Source organism: Puma concolor, chromosome C2 (genome assembly GCF_028749965.1).
Source record: "Puma concolor isolate L17-30 chromosome C2, mPumCon1.1.hap2, whole genome shotgun sequence".
NCBI classification, from domain to species: Eukaryota; Metazoa; Chordata; class Mammalia; order Carnivora; family Felidae; genus Puma; species Puma concolor.
Genome location: NC_141675.1, coordinates 105244405 through 105265197, shown reverse-complemented (window position 1 = coordinate 105265197; position 20793 = coordinate 105244405). Strand labels below are relative to the sequence as shown.

Genomic DNA, 20793 nt, shown 5'->3' with positions numbered 1-20793 from the left:
AAAGGAAGAAACCAGCACTCTTTCCACTAAAGTACATTGGCGGCTTACAGTTTGGGATTTTCAGGCATACCTGAGCCCCTCATTTGGCTCAGATGATGCTATTATAAATGGCATCTTAAAAGGAAAAAAATAAAACAACTCGAACCTTAGACTAAAAATCTCAAGATTAGTTCCCTTTGCAGTGTATGAGTACGATTACAGGGGAGAAAAAGTATTTAGAGTTAAATTTTCAAACATGATCCACAACACTCAGACGAACCTTGATCTCTTTTCTCAAGTTCAAAAGAGTTGCTATGTAACTCCAGCAAGGTCTCCTGGGATCTTAGATAAGGCTCATTCATTTGATTCTTTTTTCTGTGTTCCATTCAGCATCTGACTACATTTTCAACTCAAGGGAGGCCAACCAAAGGCAGTGAGATTCCAGATTTGGCTATAATAATTTCAATGCAAGTTTGATCCCCCTTGTTGGAATGTGAATTCATGACTCTGGAGCACTCTGGTGGACTCCTGAGGTTCAGTACAAGCACAGTGCTGCTATCTCAAAAAATTTACCCCACATTTTGGGAGCAGAGTTTGGAAAACAAGACAGTCTCTTATTGCCACATTCCTCATGTTGCTCCAGGAGTGAGCTCACATTATCTCTCTCAGATGGTACGCTCCAAGTGTGTTAATGATTATCGTGGAGTGTAAAAACTAGCCCTGTGGACTTGTTTTGCAGTGCTTGGGTAGGTTTGTGTGTTCAATTACAAGCCGAAAGAGAAATGACTAATTTGTTTTTAGAGGACAAAAGCCTTTCTTTTCTCACATGTCCATTAGTCTGGCGGAAAGGACAAAAAAGGAACTGGCTTGCTGTTCCTTGGTGCTCAGCTTCAGGCTGTTTTTGTCTCTGAGCTTTTTCCATTTCCTGTCTCTCACCACCAGGCCTTCCTTTGCTTTGCTAACGTTGCTGGGCTCAGATGTACTGTCGTGTCCCACACAACCACTTCTTTGACTTAGCCTTACCTGCCTTCCCCAATTCTTCTTCTTAGGATAGGGTTCTTTCTGAGTGCTGACCCTGAAGGGTATCATTGGTCCTGGCCTCCAGACAGCACAGGATGTTTTGCGGATAGGTAGCTCCTGGGTCAAAGCACGGGGCAGACTCACCCTTATTCCCTTTTCCAAATTCTAACAAGATCTCATCACGTACCTCTTCAAATGTGGATGATCTGCAGGCCCCATGATTGCTTCCTGATCTGGCATTAAGTTTAGAGGAGACAATATCTAGAAAGGTGACATTGCCTCCTTTTTGGGGATTTTTGAGAATCTTCGGTGTATTCTCACATTTTGCCTCTTCCAGTTGGCCTGCAACCTGATTCACTCCTTTTCTGTGTCCTAGTATACCAACCTCTGGGACTTTGATTGTTCGTGTCTCTTGGCCAGTCTCCCTTCAATGCCCCCGGCATCTTGTCTGCTGGTTTCTGAGCTTCCCCTCGTCCCAGTCTGCTTTTAGGCCTTACTCTACCTCCCTTTTGCAATCCCTTTGCAGCCATCCCCTTGGCTTCTTACTGTGTTTTTACCAATTCATCTGGAATATATAGGAAATGGAGCAACTACTGAAAAGAAATGAAACTGTTTGAAGGTTTACCACAAGCAAGAGAACTAACTGTCCTTATCAAGGGTGTACTTATCCCTCACCTTAAGATTCTGGAGCTGGCTGGAGGCTGCCTAGGCCCCTGATTCTGGGTAGCACATGAAAAGAAATTTGGGGCTGATGGATCCTTTAGAGCTCATCTAGACCAACCTCCATCTGTACATGAAGAAACTGAGACCCATGGTTCTGCAGTTAATAAATTAAAAAATCAAGAGTAGAATCCAGGTCTTTGTGTAGAAATTAGCTCATCTTCTCCTAAACCACTTGGTCTTTTCTTTGACCTCGTGGGTTCCTTCTTTCTGTAAGCAGTTCTTCTGATGTAATTCACCCTTCATCTTTGTAACCCTGCTACATCCTTATTTCCACAAGTTCTAGATTTTCCTAGGAAGGAGAAGAGGGAAGAGGTTAGTGCTTTTTCTGGAAGGGCCGTCTATAATGTTGTGATCATACTGGAGGGGTGATTAACATTCCCCCCTCTAACTAGAAGGGACAACTGATGGATCTGGATAAGAAACTAGATAAAGTTTGAAGCTTGTGAATATCTAATAGAGGCTATTTATGCTCATTGTAAACTCAGATTGTAGCTCCTTTATACCTATAGGAGGCTTTGAATTTCAAGGCTAATGAAGAGTCATGGAATATTTCTTCCTTGGAGCATTCTAACCAAATTATCTTTTATTTTGCTGGCAGCTTTTATTGAAGTTTAAACTAAAAAAAAAAAAAAAAAAAAATCTTAAGATACATAACAGCACTGGCCTATGGTAAGCTAAATATCAAAGTATAAATACACCAAGACTGTTTCCTGGGTACAGATCTATAATGTAAAAGGAGCCTTTTTCCTAATTTTTGATTACTTGCTTGAAAAGATATTTGGGAGCAATGCCAAGTAGTTTCTTTTTAATAACTATTATCTTAAGCCAGTTCCCCACATAGCCATCTATTATGCTATATTGAGGTAAGGCCAAGCCACAAATCATGGTATGATTTCTGCCTTATATCCTTTCTTTTGATGTAATTGAAATGATTTCCCACTTGTTTTGGAGTGGGAAACCTGGAATCAATCTCTTGAGGGCAGAGATCTTACAAATTCATAGCCCTCCTTTCTCCAGGATGTACCTAGCCTCATTAAAGACCTAGATGAAAATTGTTAAGTGAAGCCTATGCAAGTGTTTATGCCAGCATGTGCATTTTTTCACATCCTGAATCATTCTCATTCTGCTCTCCTCCTCTTCTTTTAGCTTTCTTTCCCTCCTGTGCCCTACATACTGTTGTATTTCCAAGGCCTACCTCCAGATCCACCTGCTGACCAGCACCTTCAGTTTTCTCCTCCAGTTCAGTTTGCACCAAGCATGTCATGTCAGACCTTGACTTCCAGAGCCACACTCCCCTCTTTGTCAGAAACTGTTTCTGTGCCTGTCTTAAGAGATTGGATGGCTTTAAAATGGAAAGATGCCTCCCTTCCCTGCTTAAAAGCCCTTAGAGCACTGGAATTTAAAAAAAGTAAAGAAAGTTCCAATCGCTAAACTGGACTACATGTATATATTCTTAAAAGCTGTACTCCTATCTACATTTACTTGTCTTTTATTTTATTTAATTTTTTTTAGTTTATTTATTTATTTTGAGAGAGACAGACCACACAAGTGAAGGAAAGTCAGAGAGGGAGACAGAGAATCCCAAGCACGCTCCGTGCCACTAGTGCAGAGTCTGACACAGGGCTTGAACTCACAAAACCAAGGGTCGGACACTTAACTGACTGAGCCACCCAGGCGCCCCTACTTGTCTCACTGTTAAACTGGGAGCAAGGAGAATGAACTCCTGGAGAAATGAGGATATAAGAAGGGATACAGGCACCCCCAGCCTGGCTGAGCTGGGAGCAAGTGTGCTTCTCACTCTTGACGCAGTGACGCTTAGGTACAAGAGTGTGCTGCTGAGTGACTTACTGGGATTACAGTTAGAATCTGGAGAAGCTAAAGTAAACCTTCCCAGGAGCCCTGCTGCCCTGTGGTCCTTCGTTAAGTTATCTCACTGAGCACTTTCCCTGCTTCTAGAATTCAGTGACAGAGTGTTTCATTACATGCTAGCATCACCAGTGTCTGTCACGTCCTTCCTGAGCATTCTATACAGGTAAAAGAAGGTCAGGCCTCACAGTTTCTTTTCTGATCAGTCCAGCCCGGTGATGGAAAGCAAATGTCCCAATGATAACTGTGAATTTAAGAAGCACATATCTGGGGAGCCCAAGTGGCTCAGTCAGTTAAGCGTCTGACTCTTGATTTTGGCTCAGGTCATGATCTCATGGTTTGTGAGATCGAGCCCCGTGTCAGGCTCTGCGCTGACAGTGCGGATCCTGCTTGGGATTCTCTCCCCACTCCTCCCCCACGTTCTCTCCCTCAAAATAAATAAATAAACTTAAAAATAAAAAAGAAGCACATATTTAATTAATCTCAGTGTCCTCAGAAGAAGAGAAACTTGTTTATCATCTTCTCCAGACTAGGTGGCCAAGGGAATCTCAAATAGGGACCCCGACCACATGTAGAAATTACAGTCTGTTGGGACACAATTCACTCAGATTCACATATGCTATCTTTCCCACCAACCTGCGAGATCCAAACTCTTAGAAAATGTTGTTCTGATGGCCTCTTGGTTCAGTATTCTGTTAAAAGAGAGAGAGGGCATCTTAATCCTGTGTACTTAATTTATCAAAGCAAACATAAATAAGTATTTTGGTTGAAAATCACGGGCAGTGTTTTATTTCTTTTTCTCATCAGTACTTTGAAAACTCCTAGGTTCTCCATTCAGATAGCTTGGACATTGAGAAATGTTTCTTTCCAAGAGCAATGTTGATGTCTTGTGTTTTTTTTGTGTAATCATATATGATCTGTCTGTCCTATTTCAGCCATATTTTCAGAAGACAAAAACACCACAGAGCCTGCTCATAAGGTTAAAAATGCCCTATCCATTCCCAACACTCCAGAGCCAACAACAACTCAAGAACCCTTGGTGGGCAGCCAAAAGAGAAAAGCAAGGAAAACCAAGATCACTCACCTTGTCAGGACAGCAGATGGCCGGGTGTCACCAGCAGGAGGTACTTTGGGTAAGAAGAGGGAGCCTTAAATGAGAGATAACCAGAGCAAGCCGGTGACTGTCATGGCCCCATTGGCCAGCAAATGACGATAAGCCAAGTATGGGTCCTCATTGGAAAAGGGGTCTGTTCTGTGGGTTTGGTCATAGTAACATTTTCTTTCTCTGGATCTCCTTGAGAGCTAGTTTTCCACAGACTCCCAAATGTACAAAATGTGCACATTTTAAAATCACAGCTCTTTTTCCAAAAGCATTCTTAGAAAAGAAAGGTAATTTTTAGGACTGTGTGTTTCTCCTTCTCTTTCTCAGCATGCACAAAAATAGTCTTCATTAAGTAAATTCCCAGAGATCCTAGACTTTTAAAAATACTAGCTGAATCAGTGTTTCGTCCTGGTTCATTGTTTAAGTCACTACAAACCATATTATCAAATATTTCAACCAATGGATTAAGGAACCTTAGAAAGCATCCAGTCCTTCCTCTAAAGCTGACTCAGACCACTGAGGGAGCCTGAGAATGCTCCTGGATTTCTTGAGTTCTCTGGGCTAATCTTGAACTAGATCTGAACTTACTGTGAGTTTCTCCATGTTCAGTCATGGCCTGTGGTCTATTGCTGTTTCTCATGGCCTCCATGGCAGCAGAATTGCCAGAGGGACCCAAGTTAAGGAATGGAGTCAGAGAGTGACACTGAGCAATCCCCTCAGATCTTGGGGTGTCATTAGTGATCTTAGCTGTTATTGCCTTTTTTCTGCCTTTCAGCACCCCCAGCATCTCATTCCATCAGCTTTGAGTTATCCCTCCCCCTTCCCTAATCCAGTTTCCAGAAAAAGGACACAGGTCCATAATGAATTCTGTAAATAGAAAAAGAACGTTTAGAGCAAAGGAAAAACAAGAGTGAAAGACAAACCAAGAAACAGACTCTTAACTATTAGAGAACAGACTCATGGTTACCAGAGGGAGGTGGGTGGGGGGATGGATGAAACAGGTGAGGGGGAGTAAAGAGTACAGTTACCGTGATGAAAAACTAATAAAATGTCTAAAAAAATGTTTAAATGAGTATTTTTTGAGAGGGATATTTTAAAATACCTGATTAAGGTTAATGTAATTGCAAATAAAGATTCATTGCTGGAATAGAATAGGAGGACAATTAGTGAGTTTTGTGCACATTTTCTTGTGTTTAGCATATGCAGATTGTTAGGGCAGTAAAGCACATTAAATACCCCCATTTATATAAGAGATGAAGATCAGAGATGTAGGGTTTGGTTTTTGAATACAGTGGACTACTTAGGTAGAAGATAAGGACTAGAATCTATTTTTCCTGATATTTAGTCCAGCAGGCCTGTTGCCCCTTCCCTTTCCACTCTGGGTTCTGTTCTGTGATTTTGATTTTTTTTTTTTAATGTTTGTTTATTTTTGAGAGAGAGAGACAGAGAGCAAGTGGGAAAGAGGCCGAGAGAGAGGAAGACACAGAATCTGAAGCAGGCTCCAGGCTCTGAGCTGTCAGCACAGAGCCTAATAATGGGGCTCGAACCCACAAACCCCTGAGCTGAAGTCGGATGCTTAATTGACTGAGCCACCCAGGTGCCCCTGTGATTTTGATTTTATAAGTTGTTATAGCCTCATTTTCACTTACAGAAAGAGTGGAAGAACGTAGAAAATATTACCTTCATGTAGAAAAAGCACATAGTACTGTCATGTCCTAGTATAGGACATTTATGTTCTTTATCAGTTGCTTTCTATTTTTAAAATGTTTTAAAAACCATGATAAAGATTCCTCCTCCTTTATAATGGCCATGTAATCTAGAAAGTGTACTTCTTCCCTGTAGGTAGATTTTCATAGCATTTAGCACCTCTTTGTAAATACCAGGGGGCCCTTTGTCTTCTTTCCAGTAGGTCTTCAGAACACAAATAACAACTTGGGATCTCACTGGGATTAGTTCAGTGCTGGTGATCCTAAGTGTTGGTGTCACAGCGTACCGAGTGTACAAGTTGCCATTGCAGGGCATCCTACGGCTTCATCAGAAACGTTTGCGCACTTGGGTCTTAGGGGCTTTGTACAGCATCCACAGGCCCCTTTGCAGAAGTCCCATAGGTTTTATTTTGGCCAAAGCCCCTTTTTCCCTCTCACTCTGAGACTGACCTGTTCTTTGACCTTGAATAAAACTCAGCTTCTCTTCCACCTAGCTTCAGGGCATAGCACTGTCCATAGTTGCCACTGAGCTTAATAAAAGAGTTTTGTTACCGTGGGAGCAGAAAATCCTTGATAAAAGCCTTGGTATTTGATGGATGACAAAAGTGAACAAAGAATATTAGCTCATTTCACATGGTCTGCACAGAGTTTTCTCTGTGTCCCTCCTCTGGAGAGAACATGGTGATCCTCCTGTGATCAATTTCCCTGTCGTTACAGATGACAAACCAAAGGAACAACTGCAGAGGAGTCTCCCTAAAGTGACCGAGTCCGGCTGCGGTGATGACTGCTCACACAACACTGAGGCCGCGGAGACGCGGAGCAGCACTCCGGAGATGCCAGCCGTGTCTGCGTTCTTCAGTCTCGCCGCGCTGGCTGAAGTGGCCGCCATGGAGAACGTACACAGGTGAGTGGTGTGCTCCCCCAGGATTTGGGGAGTCCCGTTCATCCTCACTCCTGGGCACGGAAGAGGGATGGAGAGAGCAATGTGGAAGCCGAATCACTCTCTCTGATGTGATTTGTGGCCTTTTTCACAATGCTTTGGGGTTCACGAGACTTGGTTCAAGAGCAAGTTATGTGACATGTTCCAAAAGCATATGTCCTAATTAGCAGTGTGGGAAAATATAAGATAATATAGTCAGCCAGGTATTGCATTTTAAATATACTATCCTGTGGCTAAACTTCATTTCCATAAAAACCTGAAAGAGCAGAGAAGCAATATTCTCTAATCATTAAGTTGGAGCTTCGAGGTCAGGCTTCAGAGCTGGGTTTGAGCCCTACATCCTTCACCTGTAAATTGCAAGGTCTTGAGCAAGATCGATCATTCACCTCTCTATCCTTCAGTTTTGCTTCTATAAAATGGGTGTAAGTGACACTCATTTCATAGAGATGTTATGTGGAATGAACTAATGTCCCAGTGCTGGTACATGGTAAATGCCCTGGTTAACGATGGTGTTGGCAGCAGTCGTGATGGGAGTGGAAGAAAACTGTGGTCAGGAAAAAGCGTCTTGGCATCTGACTCATGGACGGCAGAAGGTCTGGATTTTTCTTTAACTGTCAGTTTGCTACAAAGTCATTTCTCTCGGTCTCGGTTTTCTCATCTTCCATGGAGCATAATGATAGCCCCAAAGAATCACAGAGCTGTAAGGATCACATGAGATCATAAATCTGAAAGGCTTTTGAACTCAGTAAAGCCTCACAGAAAGTATATTAAAGTTCTACGTGTATAATTGGGACTCTACTATTTAATGGATCCTTTGGGAAAGCAAAAATAGCCATTTGTAAATTTGGGTATTTCGTACTTTTATTCAAAGTGGATTACCCACAGGTGAGCTACTTTCCCAGACTTCCGTCTTCAGTACAAAAGTTTTAAATCTAGCACAACTTCCATACCCTCCTGTTGGGCTGCACTGTTCCTTTCCACATCCAGGTTCAGGAGGCCCTTTACCTGTCATGTTACAGTTCTAGTGCTTCCTCACAGATAGCCTCTAGATAGTTCCAAGAAGTCAAATTCCTTTTCCTGTGTGTACTGTAAGTGCCTAATGGCAAGAGAATGCTGACAGACCTTGTTAAAATCTGCTCAAATCTCTGAAGGAGATCATGCACAGATACCTCCACTCACACAGAGGACAGACTCCTACACGTGTGAGAAGAATGAAATGCATGCCTGCATGTTACTAAGTGTCCCCATAAATTTCAGATAAAAGGCAATGTAAAAATTCGGAGAGGATCGTAATGCAGGGCTCAGCGAGGTCTACCACACAGTCACCCGGTGCTGCCGCCAGCATCCCCTTCCAGACACAACTGTGGTCACACCCTGGCTCTGTTAACCAACCTTCCGTGACTTCCAGTTTGCAACAGCAGAAAGCCTCACCAAACCTTCCCACTCTCCTCTCTGCCCTGCAATCACGTGGGATCAGTTGCTGCCACCTGGATAAGCCGGGTTCTTGCCTGTGTGCCTCCCCGTCTCCACGAACTCCTGGTTCTCCTTCTGTCGCTAGTCCTGTTTTCTGCTCTGTGTCTCCCTCCTGAAGTCCCTGCATACTTTCTATTCATGCTCTCTGAGACCAGCTGCCACACTGGGCTGTAATTATTCCTTGATATGTCTGTCTCTTGAATTTTGAAAGCAGAGCGCTGGTTTTAATCCTCACATCCCCAGCTTCCTTAGTTCCTGCTACATCAATGGATGAATGAAAAAATGAATGGGTGAATGAATAGATGAGATGTTCTTAAAGTATGACCACCTACGTTCACTAGCAAGCATAGAAAAAAGATTTTTTTTTAAATCTCCCATTAGAACAATATTGCATACTAGAATCTTACTATCAATCTCATAAATGGTTAGTGTTCTTAATATCTACAAAAACAGATCCCCCTTAAGGGCCCTTACCTGTTAAAGCAGAACCTCCAGACTGCCATCTACCTGCAGGCTTAATGTACTTTTACCTGGGTTGCACACCCCATTGACTATTGTTTTCGCATCACCTAGGTTCATAATTTTGAGGGTGATGAGCAGAGTTGGGGTGGAAACATATTACCTGCATTCTTGCCAGGAGAAATCATAATGTTAGGTTCAGAAACCTGACAGAGAAAGGCAGTTTTGCAAAATGCAGGAAATAGGAAGTTGGAATAAACCTTCATTGAGAGCCTGTTTGTTTACTAGGACTTCCATAAGGGGAAAGCTCATTAAACTGAGTCCTAAAATGAGCCCTGCCGGGTGGGTCTTTCTGATCCCTTTTTAACGAAACTGCAGACCATTAACTTGCCAAGAACCCACATCTAAACTGAGTTAAGATTTGAACTAAGGTCTTTGAACTCCGGTGCCTTTGCCTTTGCTCAGACATGCTGCTTAAGCAATCATCTGTCATGTCCTAGAAAGTCACGAAGAGTCTCACCGACCCTTACGCTGGGAACGGCAGCATCCGTTATTTGTAGCCATTCTGGGCTCCCCCCTCCTTTGCTTTTGTTTTCTAATTAAACTGGGCTTTCACCCTAGTTGCTCTTTGTCCCTGTTGCTCTTTTTTTTATACTGTACTTTTCATCTTTCACTTTTTTTTCTTCTTCTGTTTCCTTTTTTCAATACTTAATTAAAATTCTTTTAGCTTTTGTAATATTGTTACATATTCAGTCGTAAAGGTAAAAAAATGGCATTTTAATTTCATCTTTCTTGAACAAAGAGTTGAACATATTGAACAGTTGGTGCTTACAGCATCCCCACATGACTGAACAGATTAATCCAGAGGTTTGATTATAGCACATGTTTTGTTTTTCTGAAATCCTAGTATCTGAGGCTAAGTGATTATTGGATTCTGAAATCCCCAAATGTTGTAATTTATCTACATTATTTTTGTGTGTGTGCATCAAGAGAAAGAAACTTGGATTTAGTTGTAAAAAAGGTATAATTTGAATTTCTAAAAAGCTGCTTTTGTTCCGTGTCATCTGAAGAAGATACAATGTGGAAAGGGTCAGGCCACTGGAAGCCTTGCTGCTGCATCACAGATTTTCAGCCCAGCGCTGTGCAACACAGACCACTGTAGGCCAGAGCAGTGAGCGCACCTTGTCCGGTCTTTGGTAGGCCTGTTGGGGAATGTCAGGGAGGTGCCCAAACCTGTCTTTTTAGAATGAGAAGCTCTGTGGAAATTAACCAAGAATTTGAAGGGTTCTCTTACAACTGTGAAGTAAATTTGTTCCTACTCATTAAACAAAAGCAGAATAAAAAATCGGCTAAGTTTGGTGTAGTTCAATCCAAATGATGGTTATTTATATGAATTTTCTTGTCTAGAGTTCTGTCTCTGCATATGTTGATTTTACCCAAATTGTGCGGGTTTTCTCACACTTTAAAGACGAGTCACTGCCTGCCTCCTTCCCTTGCACTCTTGCTCTCCATGTGCCTGTGAGACTTTTCTTTAGTTAGAAGGGTTTCAGTGTTTTCATTCATTTGTGTTAGGGTCACAGGCCTCTGGTCTCCAGCCATTGCTTTAATTACACTTAAGTTTTAATATTACAGGCACCTGGGCAGCTCACTTGGTTAAGCGTCCCACTGTTGGTTTCAGCTCCGGTCATGATCTCACAAGTCGTGAGTTTGAGCTCCACATGAGAGGCCCTGTGCTGACAGCATGGAGCCTGCTTGGGATTCTTGGTCTCCCTCTGTCTCTGCCCCTCCCCCCCCCAAAATAAATAAATAAACACTTAAATAAATAAATTGTGTTTATTATTATATGTCTTAGGAAATAATCCTGGAGGTTATCAATTAGTAGAGGAGAATTTTCCCCTTGGGCAGCTTGAGGAAAGGAATGGGTCCTGTTTTAATATCAGTGGATCAAGAGACTATTGTCTTAGAACCACTGCCCTTGACTAAAAGTTTTCCACTTCTTAGGGAGTTGCCCCAAATCTGTTGGTGCTTCAGATTTCATCTCTGCAAAATGGAGATGGTTGTTTGGGACACAGTGTGTTGTTGAGTCATGTGAGGTGAACTGAGATAAGAAGTTTTTCAAAAAACAATAAAAGCAGCAGCTAACAGTTTAAATAGCATCAGTAACAAGTCAACATTAGCTGTTAAACAAGATATTGGAAAGCTCTTATTGGTTACTCATCATCCTCTCCTGTGTCGGATAACATACTCTAAGTGGGTGATTTCTTTTGTTCTTCCTCTTGTTTTGCAGAGGTCAGAGGTCCACTCCGCTCACCCATGATGGACAGCCAAAAGAAATGCCACAGGCTCCTGTACTTATTTCCTGCGCTGACCAGTGAAGCGCCCTTTAATTGTAAAACATTGTGCTTTACCTACTACCCTAGCCTTGTCTTTACGGAGGGATGCTAGTGAGTCCATGTGGTGGAAAATATAGACTGCAAACAAGTGCTTGTTGCCCTACACGGCCCAGATTCACTTGAAGCAGAAGTTAGCATCCTGGGCCCGTTTGTTCTTTTGGAACCCAGAGTCTTTGAGGGTGAGGTTATCTGTCTGATAATGAGCAGAAACAGAATGATCCTGGAGCTTTGCTTTCTATTGAAGGCTTTTGACGGTAATAGGTGGTAACTTGGTAAAAGGCTGCCTTTACTGTAGCTCATCCAGCGTCTCTTTTACCAACCGGAGAGTGTGAAACTAGTTTCGTATATTACCTAGTTATTCTTTCAAAACAAAAACAAAAAACAAAAAAACAAAAACTGACGCACTGCACTAGTTATTATTAGATATTCTTAGTCTTTTTTGTACATGGAGATTTAAGTTCTAAGATGGTTTATATAATAGGTTATACCTACATTTATATTGTAGAATAATATTAAAAAGCCTGTTCCAGAGACCCCCAAGCAGCACGGGCAGGCACATGTACCATTGTTAGCGGTGTATGCTCGGCCTCGTGGTCCATATATTCTGCACTTTTATATTTGCCACCAGAGTGGTAGTTTGCTGGTGAAAAGGAAGAGAGAGAGAGAGAGAGAGAGAGAGAGAGAGAATTACAATTCTTACAAGCTGAGTTTTTTTCTTAGCCTTGAGTGACTAAGAAGAATTTGCTTGGGGCAAATTGTGGCAAATATTTTCCCAGACAGGGGAAGAGTCCTACAGATTACAGATTACTGATGTTTTCATGCCTTGAGGATTCTTTTATTTTTACACAGGGGTCTATGTGACCAATGGATCGTTCATACAAACAAAAAAAGAAAAATATTATTCAGAAGTGACCTTAGTATTACTTCACTATCCTAAACACATTGAAGACACTCACTTCATGTGGACTTTGAGCTACAGACCTTTTACATCCATCCCAGACAGACTGGACGGGTAGCAATTGCTATGCACAGCCTAATTGGCACTGCAGGTTTTTAGAGCCATTTTGAGTTGATGTTGTCAAGGAGGTGTTGAATGAATAAATGCCGAGGGAGGGATGCCTGACCAGAGTGGGATTCTTAGTCACAGATCCACCTGCAAGTTTGTTTCCTTTTTGTTTTGTTGCTTTCGGACATAAAACCAACCATACATATGCCAGTGCCAAGTGGATTACCTGGCTTATCTGAACATTCGACATACCCACTTAACCACCTGACATTCACAGTGTCTTGTTTCCTAGCAACACATGCAAAGTGATAAATCAAAATTAGTCGGAGGCTACCGAGTTTACAGGGTATTTGTTCCATAGCACAAAGTAGATCCCCACTCTTGCATCACAGCACAAACTACCAAATTTTAATTATTGGATTCCAGCAATAATTTTTATTGGTTTTCAAACTGGCGGAATTTTGATAGCGTTAGTTCGAGTTTGAAGCTTTTGAATTAGATCTCTAAATGATGACAGTTTACAAGGTTTTATCTAGCTTTCTTATTTATACTTGACTGAATTGTAATGATGATTTTTTTTTTTTCTAATCGTAATCTGACCTAATAGCCATACAAAAAACGACTCTATTAGTACTGACTAGATTTAGCTTTTCATAGTTGTAGATATTACTTCAGTTTCGGTGCTGGAAAATATGTACAACATACTAACAATTGAAAAGAATATAGGGATTTGTTTGGGTTGTTTTTTTCTTCAAAGCAGGTAAAGAGGACAGCAGAGCATTGGAATGGTGTCCTCAAAAATGCATAAACATTGTGGGCGTGGAGGAAGAAGGATTTAGAAAGCTAGTTAGTCCGAGGTTAAAGCTTAACCCCATTCACGTAGAAATAAATCAGGTGAGCAGCCCCAGATTTTAGCATAATATTTTTACTATGATGCTGTTTTATTAATATTTTCTAAATTTCAAAACACAAAGTGAATGTTTGAAAATTGCTGGGTCCCAATGTTGGTGGCTGTTGGAGTTTTTGGACCACTTGCTAGCAGTGATTTAAAAATTATAATTAGCTAAAAATCCAAAAACAAAACAAAATGAAACAAAACAAAAACCAACAACAGAAATTGTTTGGTGCAGAACATGCACCTTGACAATGGTACTAACTTGTTATTCTCTAGAACACGTTAGAATAGATCTATTTTTGCCAGAGCACCGTCCTTCAATCCTCCAATTACATTTCACTAGATTTCCTTAAGAGATTGCTGTATATTCATGGGACCTTTTTTAAAAAGAAGCAAAACAAAAGATTACTTTTTTCTATGTGATTAATATCTTACTTGATCTGCTTTTCCTAAACCTCAGTGGCTTTTCCCTTAGGCAGGGGTGGGGTGGGAGGGCAACCTACTGGATATGACTGTTTTCAGATACTTAAAAAAACAAAAAACACACACAAAAAAAAAACTTTTTGTAGAAATGCTTAATTTTTAAGCGGTTAGGCACTGAGAGTAGCAGAAATCCTGCAAAGCTTTATAGTCCTTTAGACACTCGCCTTGTTTCTCTGAGTGAAGTCTTGATTTCAATACTAGTGCTTTTCTCATGCCCTGAATCCGCTGGTAAGGGGTGTTGGCATTTTCAGGTAACAATATTTGTTAGCACAGATATTCCCAACCAACATGTAGTGCCCCCCCCATCTACCATTTTCATTTCATTTATCTTATTCTTTTATATTTTGGAAAATCATATTGCTATGGTGTGTACCTTAATCTGCCAGCAAACACCATTGACACTAACATTTGTCCCACAAGCATCCTCAAGAGAAGTTCTTGCACCTTATGTATATCTCAAGCAAACCAAAATACGATGCCTGCTTTGTTTTATTCTAAATTGTTGTATCATATCTTTCTGAAAAACCATTCTGAATCTAGTTGAAATTATCGATATTTATGCTTTTAACCTTAATTTCTGGATTCAAACCTGTATATAAATCTTTTGAAAAAAATTGTCCTAGCCCTTCTCTGTGATGCCGAAGTGGATGATTTAGTCTCAGATGGAGACGCAGTACTGTTCCAGTTTTCTTTAGCCTTTTATTTATTTAGTTGTTCTGGGTATTTTCCTATGTAATTTTGAAGTGTGTAGAGTATATTATAGTAACTGAAGCTGCAGCTGTAAGAAGCTGAGTGAAAGAAAAAAAAAATACTGTAAGACATCCTTTTTAAGTTTTTATTTGTTTGGATAACTGTAAGGAGATCAGGAGAAGGAAACAACGTCCCACAGCCACATTGACGATACAGGTTCTTATCCCCAGATTAGGTTAGTTCCCAGATTTTAGATCAAACTGTAATTCATCAAAGCCCTTTTATAAGGATGAATCATACTGTTGTAATTCTGACAGTCTTTTTCCCACAAATACCAGAACTGTTTGTTTAATTCTGTCAGAAGAGCTTTCTACCAATGCCATCTCAAAGCCATGCTGAAATCATTCCCATATTATCACTGATTCTGGTTCCTGCGATGGAACACTCCGAACAAAAAGGAGCATCTGAACTGGTCCGGTTATTTATATTCCAACATGTTTATTCCCTGTCACTTTCTTAGCAAGTCAGATGCTACTCCGCCTAAGTCATTTCATAAAATTTTGTTTGCACTCTGCAGTCTTTGGCTCATCGTATGGAAAAGTTTGCACCTATGTAAAATCTCAAGCAAATTATAAATTGATCCAGAACCAGGAGTAAGCTGGAAGCTGACACGTTTTGTTTATACAGTGTGGGAGGGAGGGAGGGTATCGAATAGCTCTGTTCCAAGTTTGGCGTTTGGCATTAATGTGAAGCAGTGGGACCATGCTGCCTGCTAAACTACTGTATGAATCCCAAGTGTTCTGGAGACCAGCAGCTGGAGCTGGAGGCCGGCACCCACCCAGCAGAGGAGAAGAGCCACCGTGGCCTCACTGGGGAGAAGGCAGGAAGTCCCGCCAGGCCTGGAATCAGCATTTGCAAAGGGAAAGTCGGGGTGTCCGTGATGCTGTTGAGGAGACTCACCTTTGATTGCACTGCTCCATAGAGCCCTCACATAAGGCCAATTCTAATGGGCTACCTCGGCTTTAAAAGTTAATTTCAGTAAGTCCTGTTTCAAAGGTCTGTCTTTTTTTTTTTTTTTTTGCTTCTACCTTCAGTGCCACTGTTTCCCACTGCAGTGTTTTGACTTCCCAAACCACCTTCTCCAGAGAGAACAATGTATTGCTGAAAATGGGCAGCAGAAGCAAATGTCATTATTACATTTGACCTATAAAGTATTCAGAGTGACTGCTAGGTGGAAATGAAAATTTAGCTCTCCCCACATAGGACCTTGTTTTGCACCTTATAAAGAGTGTACTAATTGTTAATTAGATGTTGCTTTTATTTATACAAGCATTCCCAAAGAGTTAGATTTGGATTTTGTTCTTACTTGAGTTTTGGGGGTTTTTAAAACTCATCTTATTTAGATTAACTAACATCATACTCACGTTAAGAAACAAGTTGTTCAGTTTATCTTACCAGATATGTCTGGTGAAGTATTCAGGGTTTGATGGACTGCTTTGCTTTAGTTTGGAAGTGATAGCTAAGTTTATTTTACTCCATATTAAATCACCTTGTCCTTTTCACTGGGGACATTATTTTCTTTCTATTTCGGATCAAAGAAGTGACAACAAAAATAGTGAACAACAAGACAAATATATTTGATTCCCCCGATACAGCTCCATCTGTGCTATGCTTTCCTTAAAAAACATAAGTACACATTTTCTTCACACACAAAAAATGCAAGTTTCGTCTCCTGGCCAAATTTTGTTTGCGATGGTAGGATTTATACTAATAAGTTGAAGGAGGAAACCGTCTACTAAGTTCTCTGGCCACTGTTATCTTGTTGCAGTCAGTGGTCAGAATTGATCCTGCCCTCAATTGGTTTTTGTGCACAGAACTAGTTGTCATGAAAATTACTACTCCTTCCAAAGATTGCCCGGTCACTTGGGCCATAACTGGTTACTGAGTAACAAGGACCTAATTCAATGCCTCCGAACCCTCCCACCTGCACCGCAGTCATACCTCACAGGCTCTAACGTGAATCACAAGGGCACGTGTGTTTCACCAACTAACAATGCTGGTCCTTGGCAGTTGCCGGGGGCCGGCCCATGTCCCTGGACGCCTCAGGTTAGCGCCTGGGCTCTCAGAACAGCAGAACTGGGGGTGGGGCAGGTCTGTGACCTGGAGCTCAGCACATGCTCAGCAACATTCTTCGCGTTTCATTAGCACTAAACAAGTCTCTTGCTCTCAGGAATTTGTCCAAAAAAGAATAAAAACCACCTGAGACTCCATTGTTCCAGATTATGAACTTTTCTCATAGGTTTGAATTGCTTACTTACATGTCCTAAATTAACCATGGCTTCATTTGACCACCAGGTCTTAAGTCTGTTGACAGTTTCAGCATGACTGAATTGCTCATTTTTTTTGCTTTCAGAAATTGGCTTGGTTCTCTTTAGAGTTGGTGTAAACATGCCATGTAATAAATGATTTCCACTTAATGGTACAACAGAATTATTGCTTTCTTAGATGTATGTGTAGTAAAAGTCAATATACACATTTATATAATTTCTTTCTTCAAAATCTTATACTTAATTTGATATTTCTAAAAATTGCACATGTAAGTCATGTGTATAACATGCTAAAGTACTTTAACTGTGATCTTAAAACTGAATAAAAATATTTAATAAAAATTTGAAATATTTTAAAGATATTATTCAAATATCTTTCTTTACATTCACACCCCTGTCTGTAGAGTAAGTGCCTTCAGTATACCCTGTCTACTAAAAACAGTAGGGAAAACACTTTAACAAAAGATACTTCAGCTCTTTCAGAATGCAAATCATGACCTCCCCCAAACTGTTTCCTGATAGTCCCAGTGTTTGAGTGGCTTGGGCTGCTTCTCCCTAATGGGGAGAGGAGAAATCAGCCTGACAGAAGAAAGATCTGCTTCATTCTGCCACTTAGGAGCAGGGCCTCCCTGGGAAAAGCATGACCTTGAACATACCAACTCTCCCTGAACTGTAATAAAACTATGGAGGTGATAACCCGTAACCTAAAGTATAAATTCAGACCTCAGTCTTGCTGGATGCGATGTCCTGAACCTTAGAACTTTGGCTATGTTGTTTTAATCCTTCAGAAGAGCACACAGAGATAGTATATAAATACAGAGTATAATGATACCACAGCTTTGTTCAGACAGAGTTGGCTTCAAAGTCTGGTTCCACTTAATCCATTTATCATTGGGCTTTTCGACCTCTTTGAACCCCACTTCAATTACAAAATGATGGTGGTGATAATGCCTCCTCACACTTCTGCTCGGATGAAAAAAAATACTTATGAAGTTAAGGCCTGTAACAGAAATGTTCATCAAATGGGAATTGTTGATTTTATGATTTTTTATTCCGACTCAAAAGTTGATATGTTTATGTATATTTGAAAGAGACCCTAAGTATAGCTAGCTTCCTGTTTAAACTTGTAAGGGCCTGCTGCATCAGGAGTAAGCTATAGCAGGAAATACAATACGGTGGAAAACTCAATATGTTAAATTCACATTAGGCAACTCAACGCTTGTGTATGTAGCACTATGGGGTTTTTTCCATAAAATTAGTCTGCCTGATGAATTACATGTCCAGTACTCCAGGACACTTTTTTTTTTTTTTTTTTTTTAATTACTAGGAATGAAATGTGTTGTAGTGATGATGGAAGCTCCATACCAAGGAATATAAATTCTATTAGAAAAAAAGATTACGGGTTAGACGTGTGTGGCTTTATGGTTCTATATGTATTACACAGATCTGTCCTTTGGGGTAGAACATAGTCTCTTGCAAGGAAACATAAAACAGTTATCACTAAGTGAGCTAAAAGTAATACCACTGACTCCATTCCATACAACTGAAAGAACATAAAATCGTTAATCGTAATTTTTCAGCAACCTTTTCACCTTTTGAAACTATGGAAAATTTCAAACATATGCAAAGGTAAGAGCCTAGCAGAGTGAATTCCATAGAATCACTCTGGGTGAATCACCCACCCAGCTTCAACAAATACTAATATTTTCCCAATTCTTGTTTCATTTGTATTTTACCCATTTTTCCTTCATTTCATCTCCCAACCCTAGCTATGCATATCCAAGAAGTGTGATTTCATGTATAAATACTTCATATACAGCCTTTAAAAACAAATATTTTGATAGGCACAAATTTTCTTTTTTTAATGTATCGCCTCCTCACGCTTCCAAAAATATGTTTGTTTCCTGCCCAAAGCAAAAGGAATCCGTGAGCCACAGGAAGAGTCGTGCTGGAGGGAAGATAATTTGGAATTCGGTTATGCTGTTCCCGCTGAGTATCTCTAGATTTACCTTTCTTGACCCAGTGTTCTGAAGAGAGCTTCATCGGAGAGACCCTTTTCTTGGCATGTCTTTATTTGTTTATTTTCAGCCTTGCTTTTTATGACCTTTCCCTTTTTTCCAGACAGTGTCTAAAAAGTCCCAAGGGCTAAAACTTTTATAATTTTATATAAAACTTTAACAAACTTGTATGTCCTCTACACTTTTCCCTCCACTGCTGTTCCCACTCGGGTTTTTCTCGCTCAGACTTACAAGAGTGAAATCTGTGGAGGGGAACAGTGGAGACAAAATTTTAGATGAGCTCTGGAAAGCGGGTTGCCAAAAGGTTGAAAAAATCTGGAACCCTGAGTCAACACGCCAGAAATTAAAAGCGTAAAATGAAGTCGCTCCTGGAAGAGAGAAAATGGTAACTCCTACTTTACGGCTCAACCCAATGGAGATCCCTCACCCTAGGGAATTTTATAAAAGGTCATTTTGTCTCAAGGTTGTGTATTGCAGAAGTCAGAAAAGAAAAATGTGAAGATTGAAAGTTTCTTGAGAATGATGGAGGGTGAAAGGGGAAAAGGGAAAGTTCAGACAAACAGGTCTTTCAAGTTCGATGTCTGAAAGTCAAAATGGTTTTAAAGCCAGCATGAAAATATTTCCAAGAAATGTACTCAAGTATCAGTGATTACATTTTCCTGGTCTGTACTACTATTGGGCTGTGGAGCTTATGAAAGGCACCTTGAATACATACGATTCATATCTTCCAGAACCAAGCATGAAAGTACTGAAAAGATATACAAACAGTGGAAATATACTCGGTAGATGCAGAAATAGGCAATGATTTGCCATCTAATTTGAAGCATGTATTTCAAGTATAATAGGAAAGCAGTATGATACAATTTTAAATTATTTTTCCTCCAAGATATTCTATAATTCTTGAAACTGGAGAAATTCAGATGATGTTTTATAATTTTAAATTTTCATTTCTCCCATACTATCTCTTAGGCATTTATACATTTATAAGTATACTAGAAATAAAAGAGCAATATTCTGCACAGTCCTAGAAGAGCTAAACCCTTTTTGTAAATAGAATATGAGGTATTTAACACACTGATGCTAGCCTCACCTTCATTAAAACTGTTATTGTATATCAATCAAAATCAAGACTGTATTGTTAGAATAAAATTGCTTAAAAACCCTGCTGTGTTCCACTTCTCTGTTCAAAGCCCATGAAAATTATTTCACCTCACTTGCTTTGGCTCCAGGAGAGTTCTTTGTGATCCACACCTCACGTCCATTCAATAGTTTACGTCATGCTCCTGTAACAATCTAATCATTCAGCAGAACTGCAGTGGATGACTGCTATTGGATACCTGCTAAGTACCAACAAGACAGTCTTCTGGGGTGTATAGTCTAGTGGGGGGGCGTGTGCTCTGGTGGGGGCTAGAGATATGCATCTTTAATTGAAATGCAATATGGATGAGGTTGGGCATGAGAATCAAAGGCTGTCAGGAAGAAGCTACATATAAACTCATGAGAAACATAATATGCATTTTGAAGGCTTTAAGGGGAGAAAATGGGAATGTGTTACTGTTCTACTTCAAAATTTTTATTTTTTTAAAGTCCTTTTTCATAGAAGAGATCTTGGCACAAGAGCTGCTAAGACAAGGCCACAGATCTCTGAGAATGACAAAAGTGAGACAAGTGTTTGGGGGAGATCCATGATGCTGTGCACTTCCTTTTGGTGTG

At 40.4% G+C, this 20793-nt stretch overlaps 1 protein-coding gene across 7 annotated transcripts in view; it reads left to right on the top strand.

Annotated features, from left to right (window-relative positions):
• Nucleotides 1-20245, top strand: part of BBX (BBX high mobility group box domain containing) — a 287870-nt gene extending 267625 nt beyond the window's left edge. For 6 of the 7 annotated variants that reach the window (XM_086675525.1, XM_086675524.1, XM_086675528.1 and 3 more), the window contains 3 exons: nucleotides 4524-4721; nucleotides 7114-7300; nucleotides 11556-20245. In XM_086675525.1, the coding sequence (XP_086531651.1) occupies nucleotides 4524-4721; nucleotides 7114-7300; nucleotides 11556-11643 (473 nt within the window). In that variant the 3' untranslated portion in view covers nucleotides 11644-20245. The remainder of the gene's footprint in view (nucleotides 1-4523; nucleotides 4722-7113; nucleotides 7301-11555) is intronic. The other variant, XM_086675529.1, reaches the window with a different exon arrangement.
• Nucleotides 20246-20793: the final 548 nt, after the last annotated feature.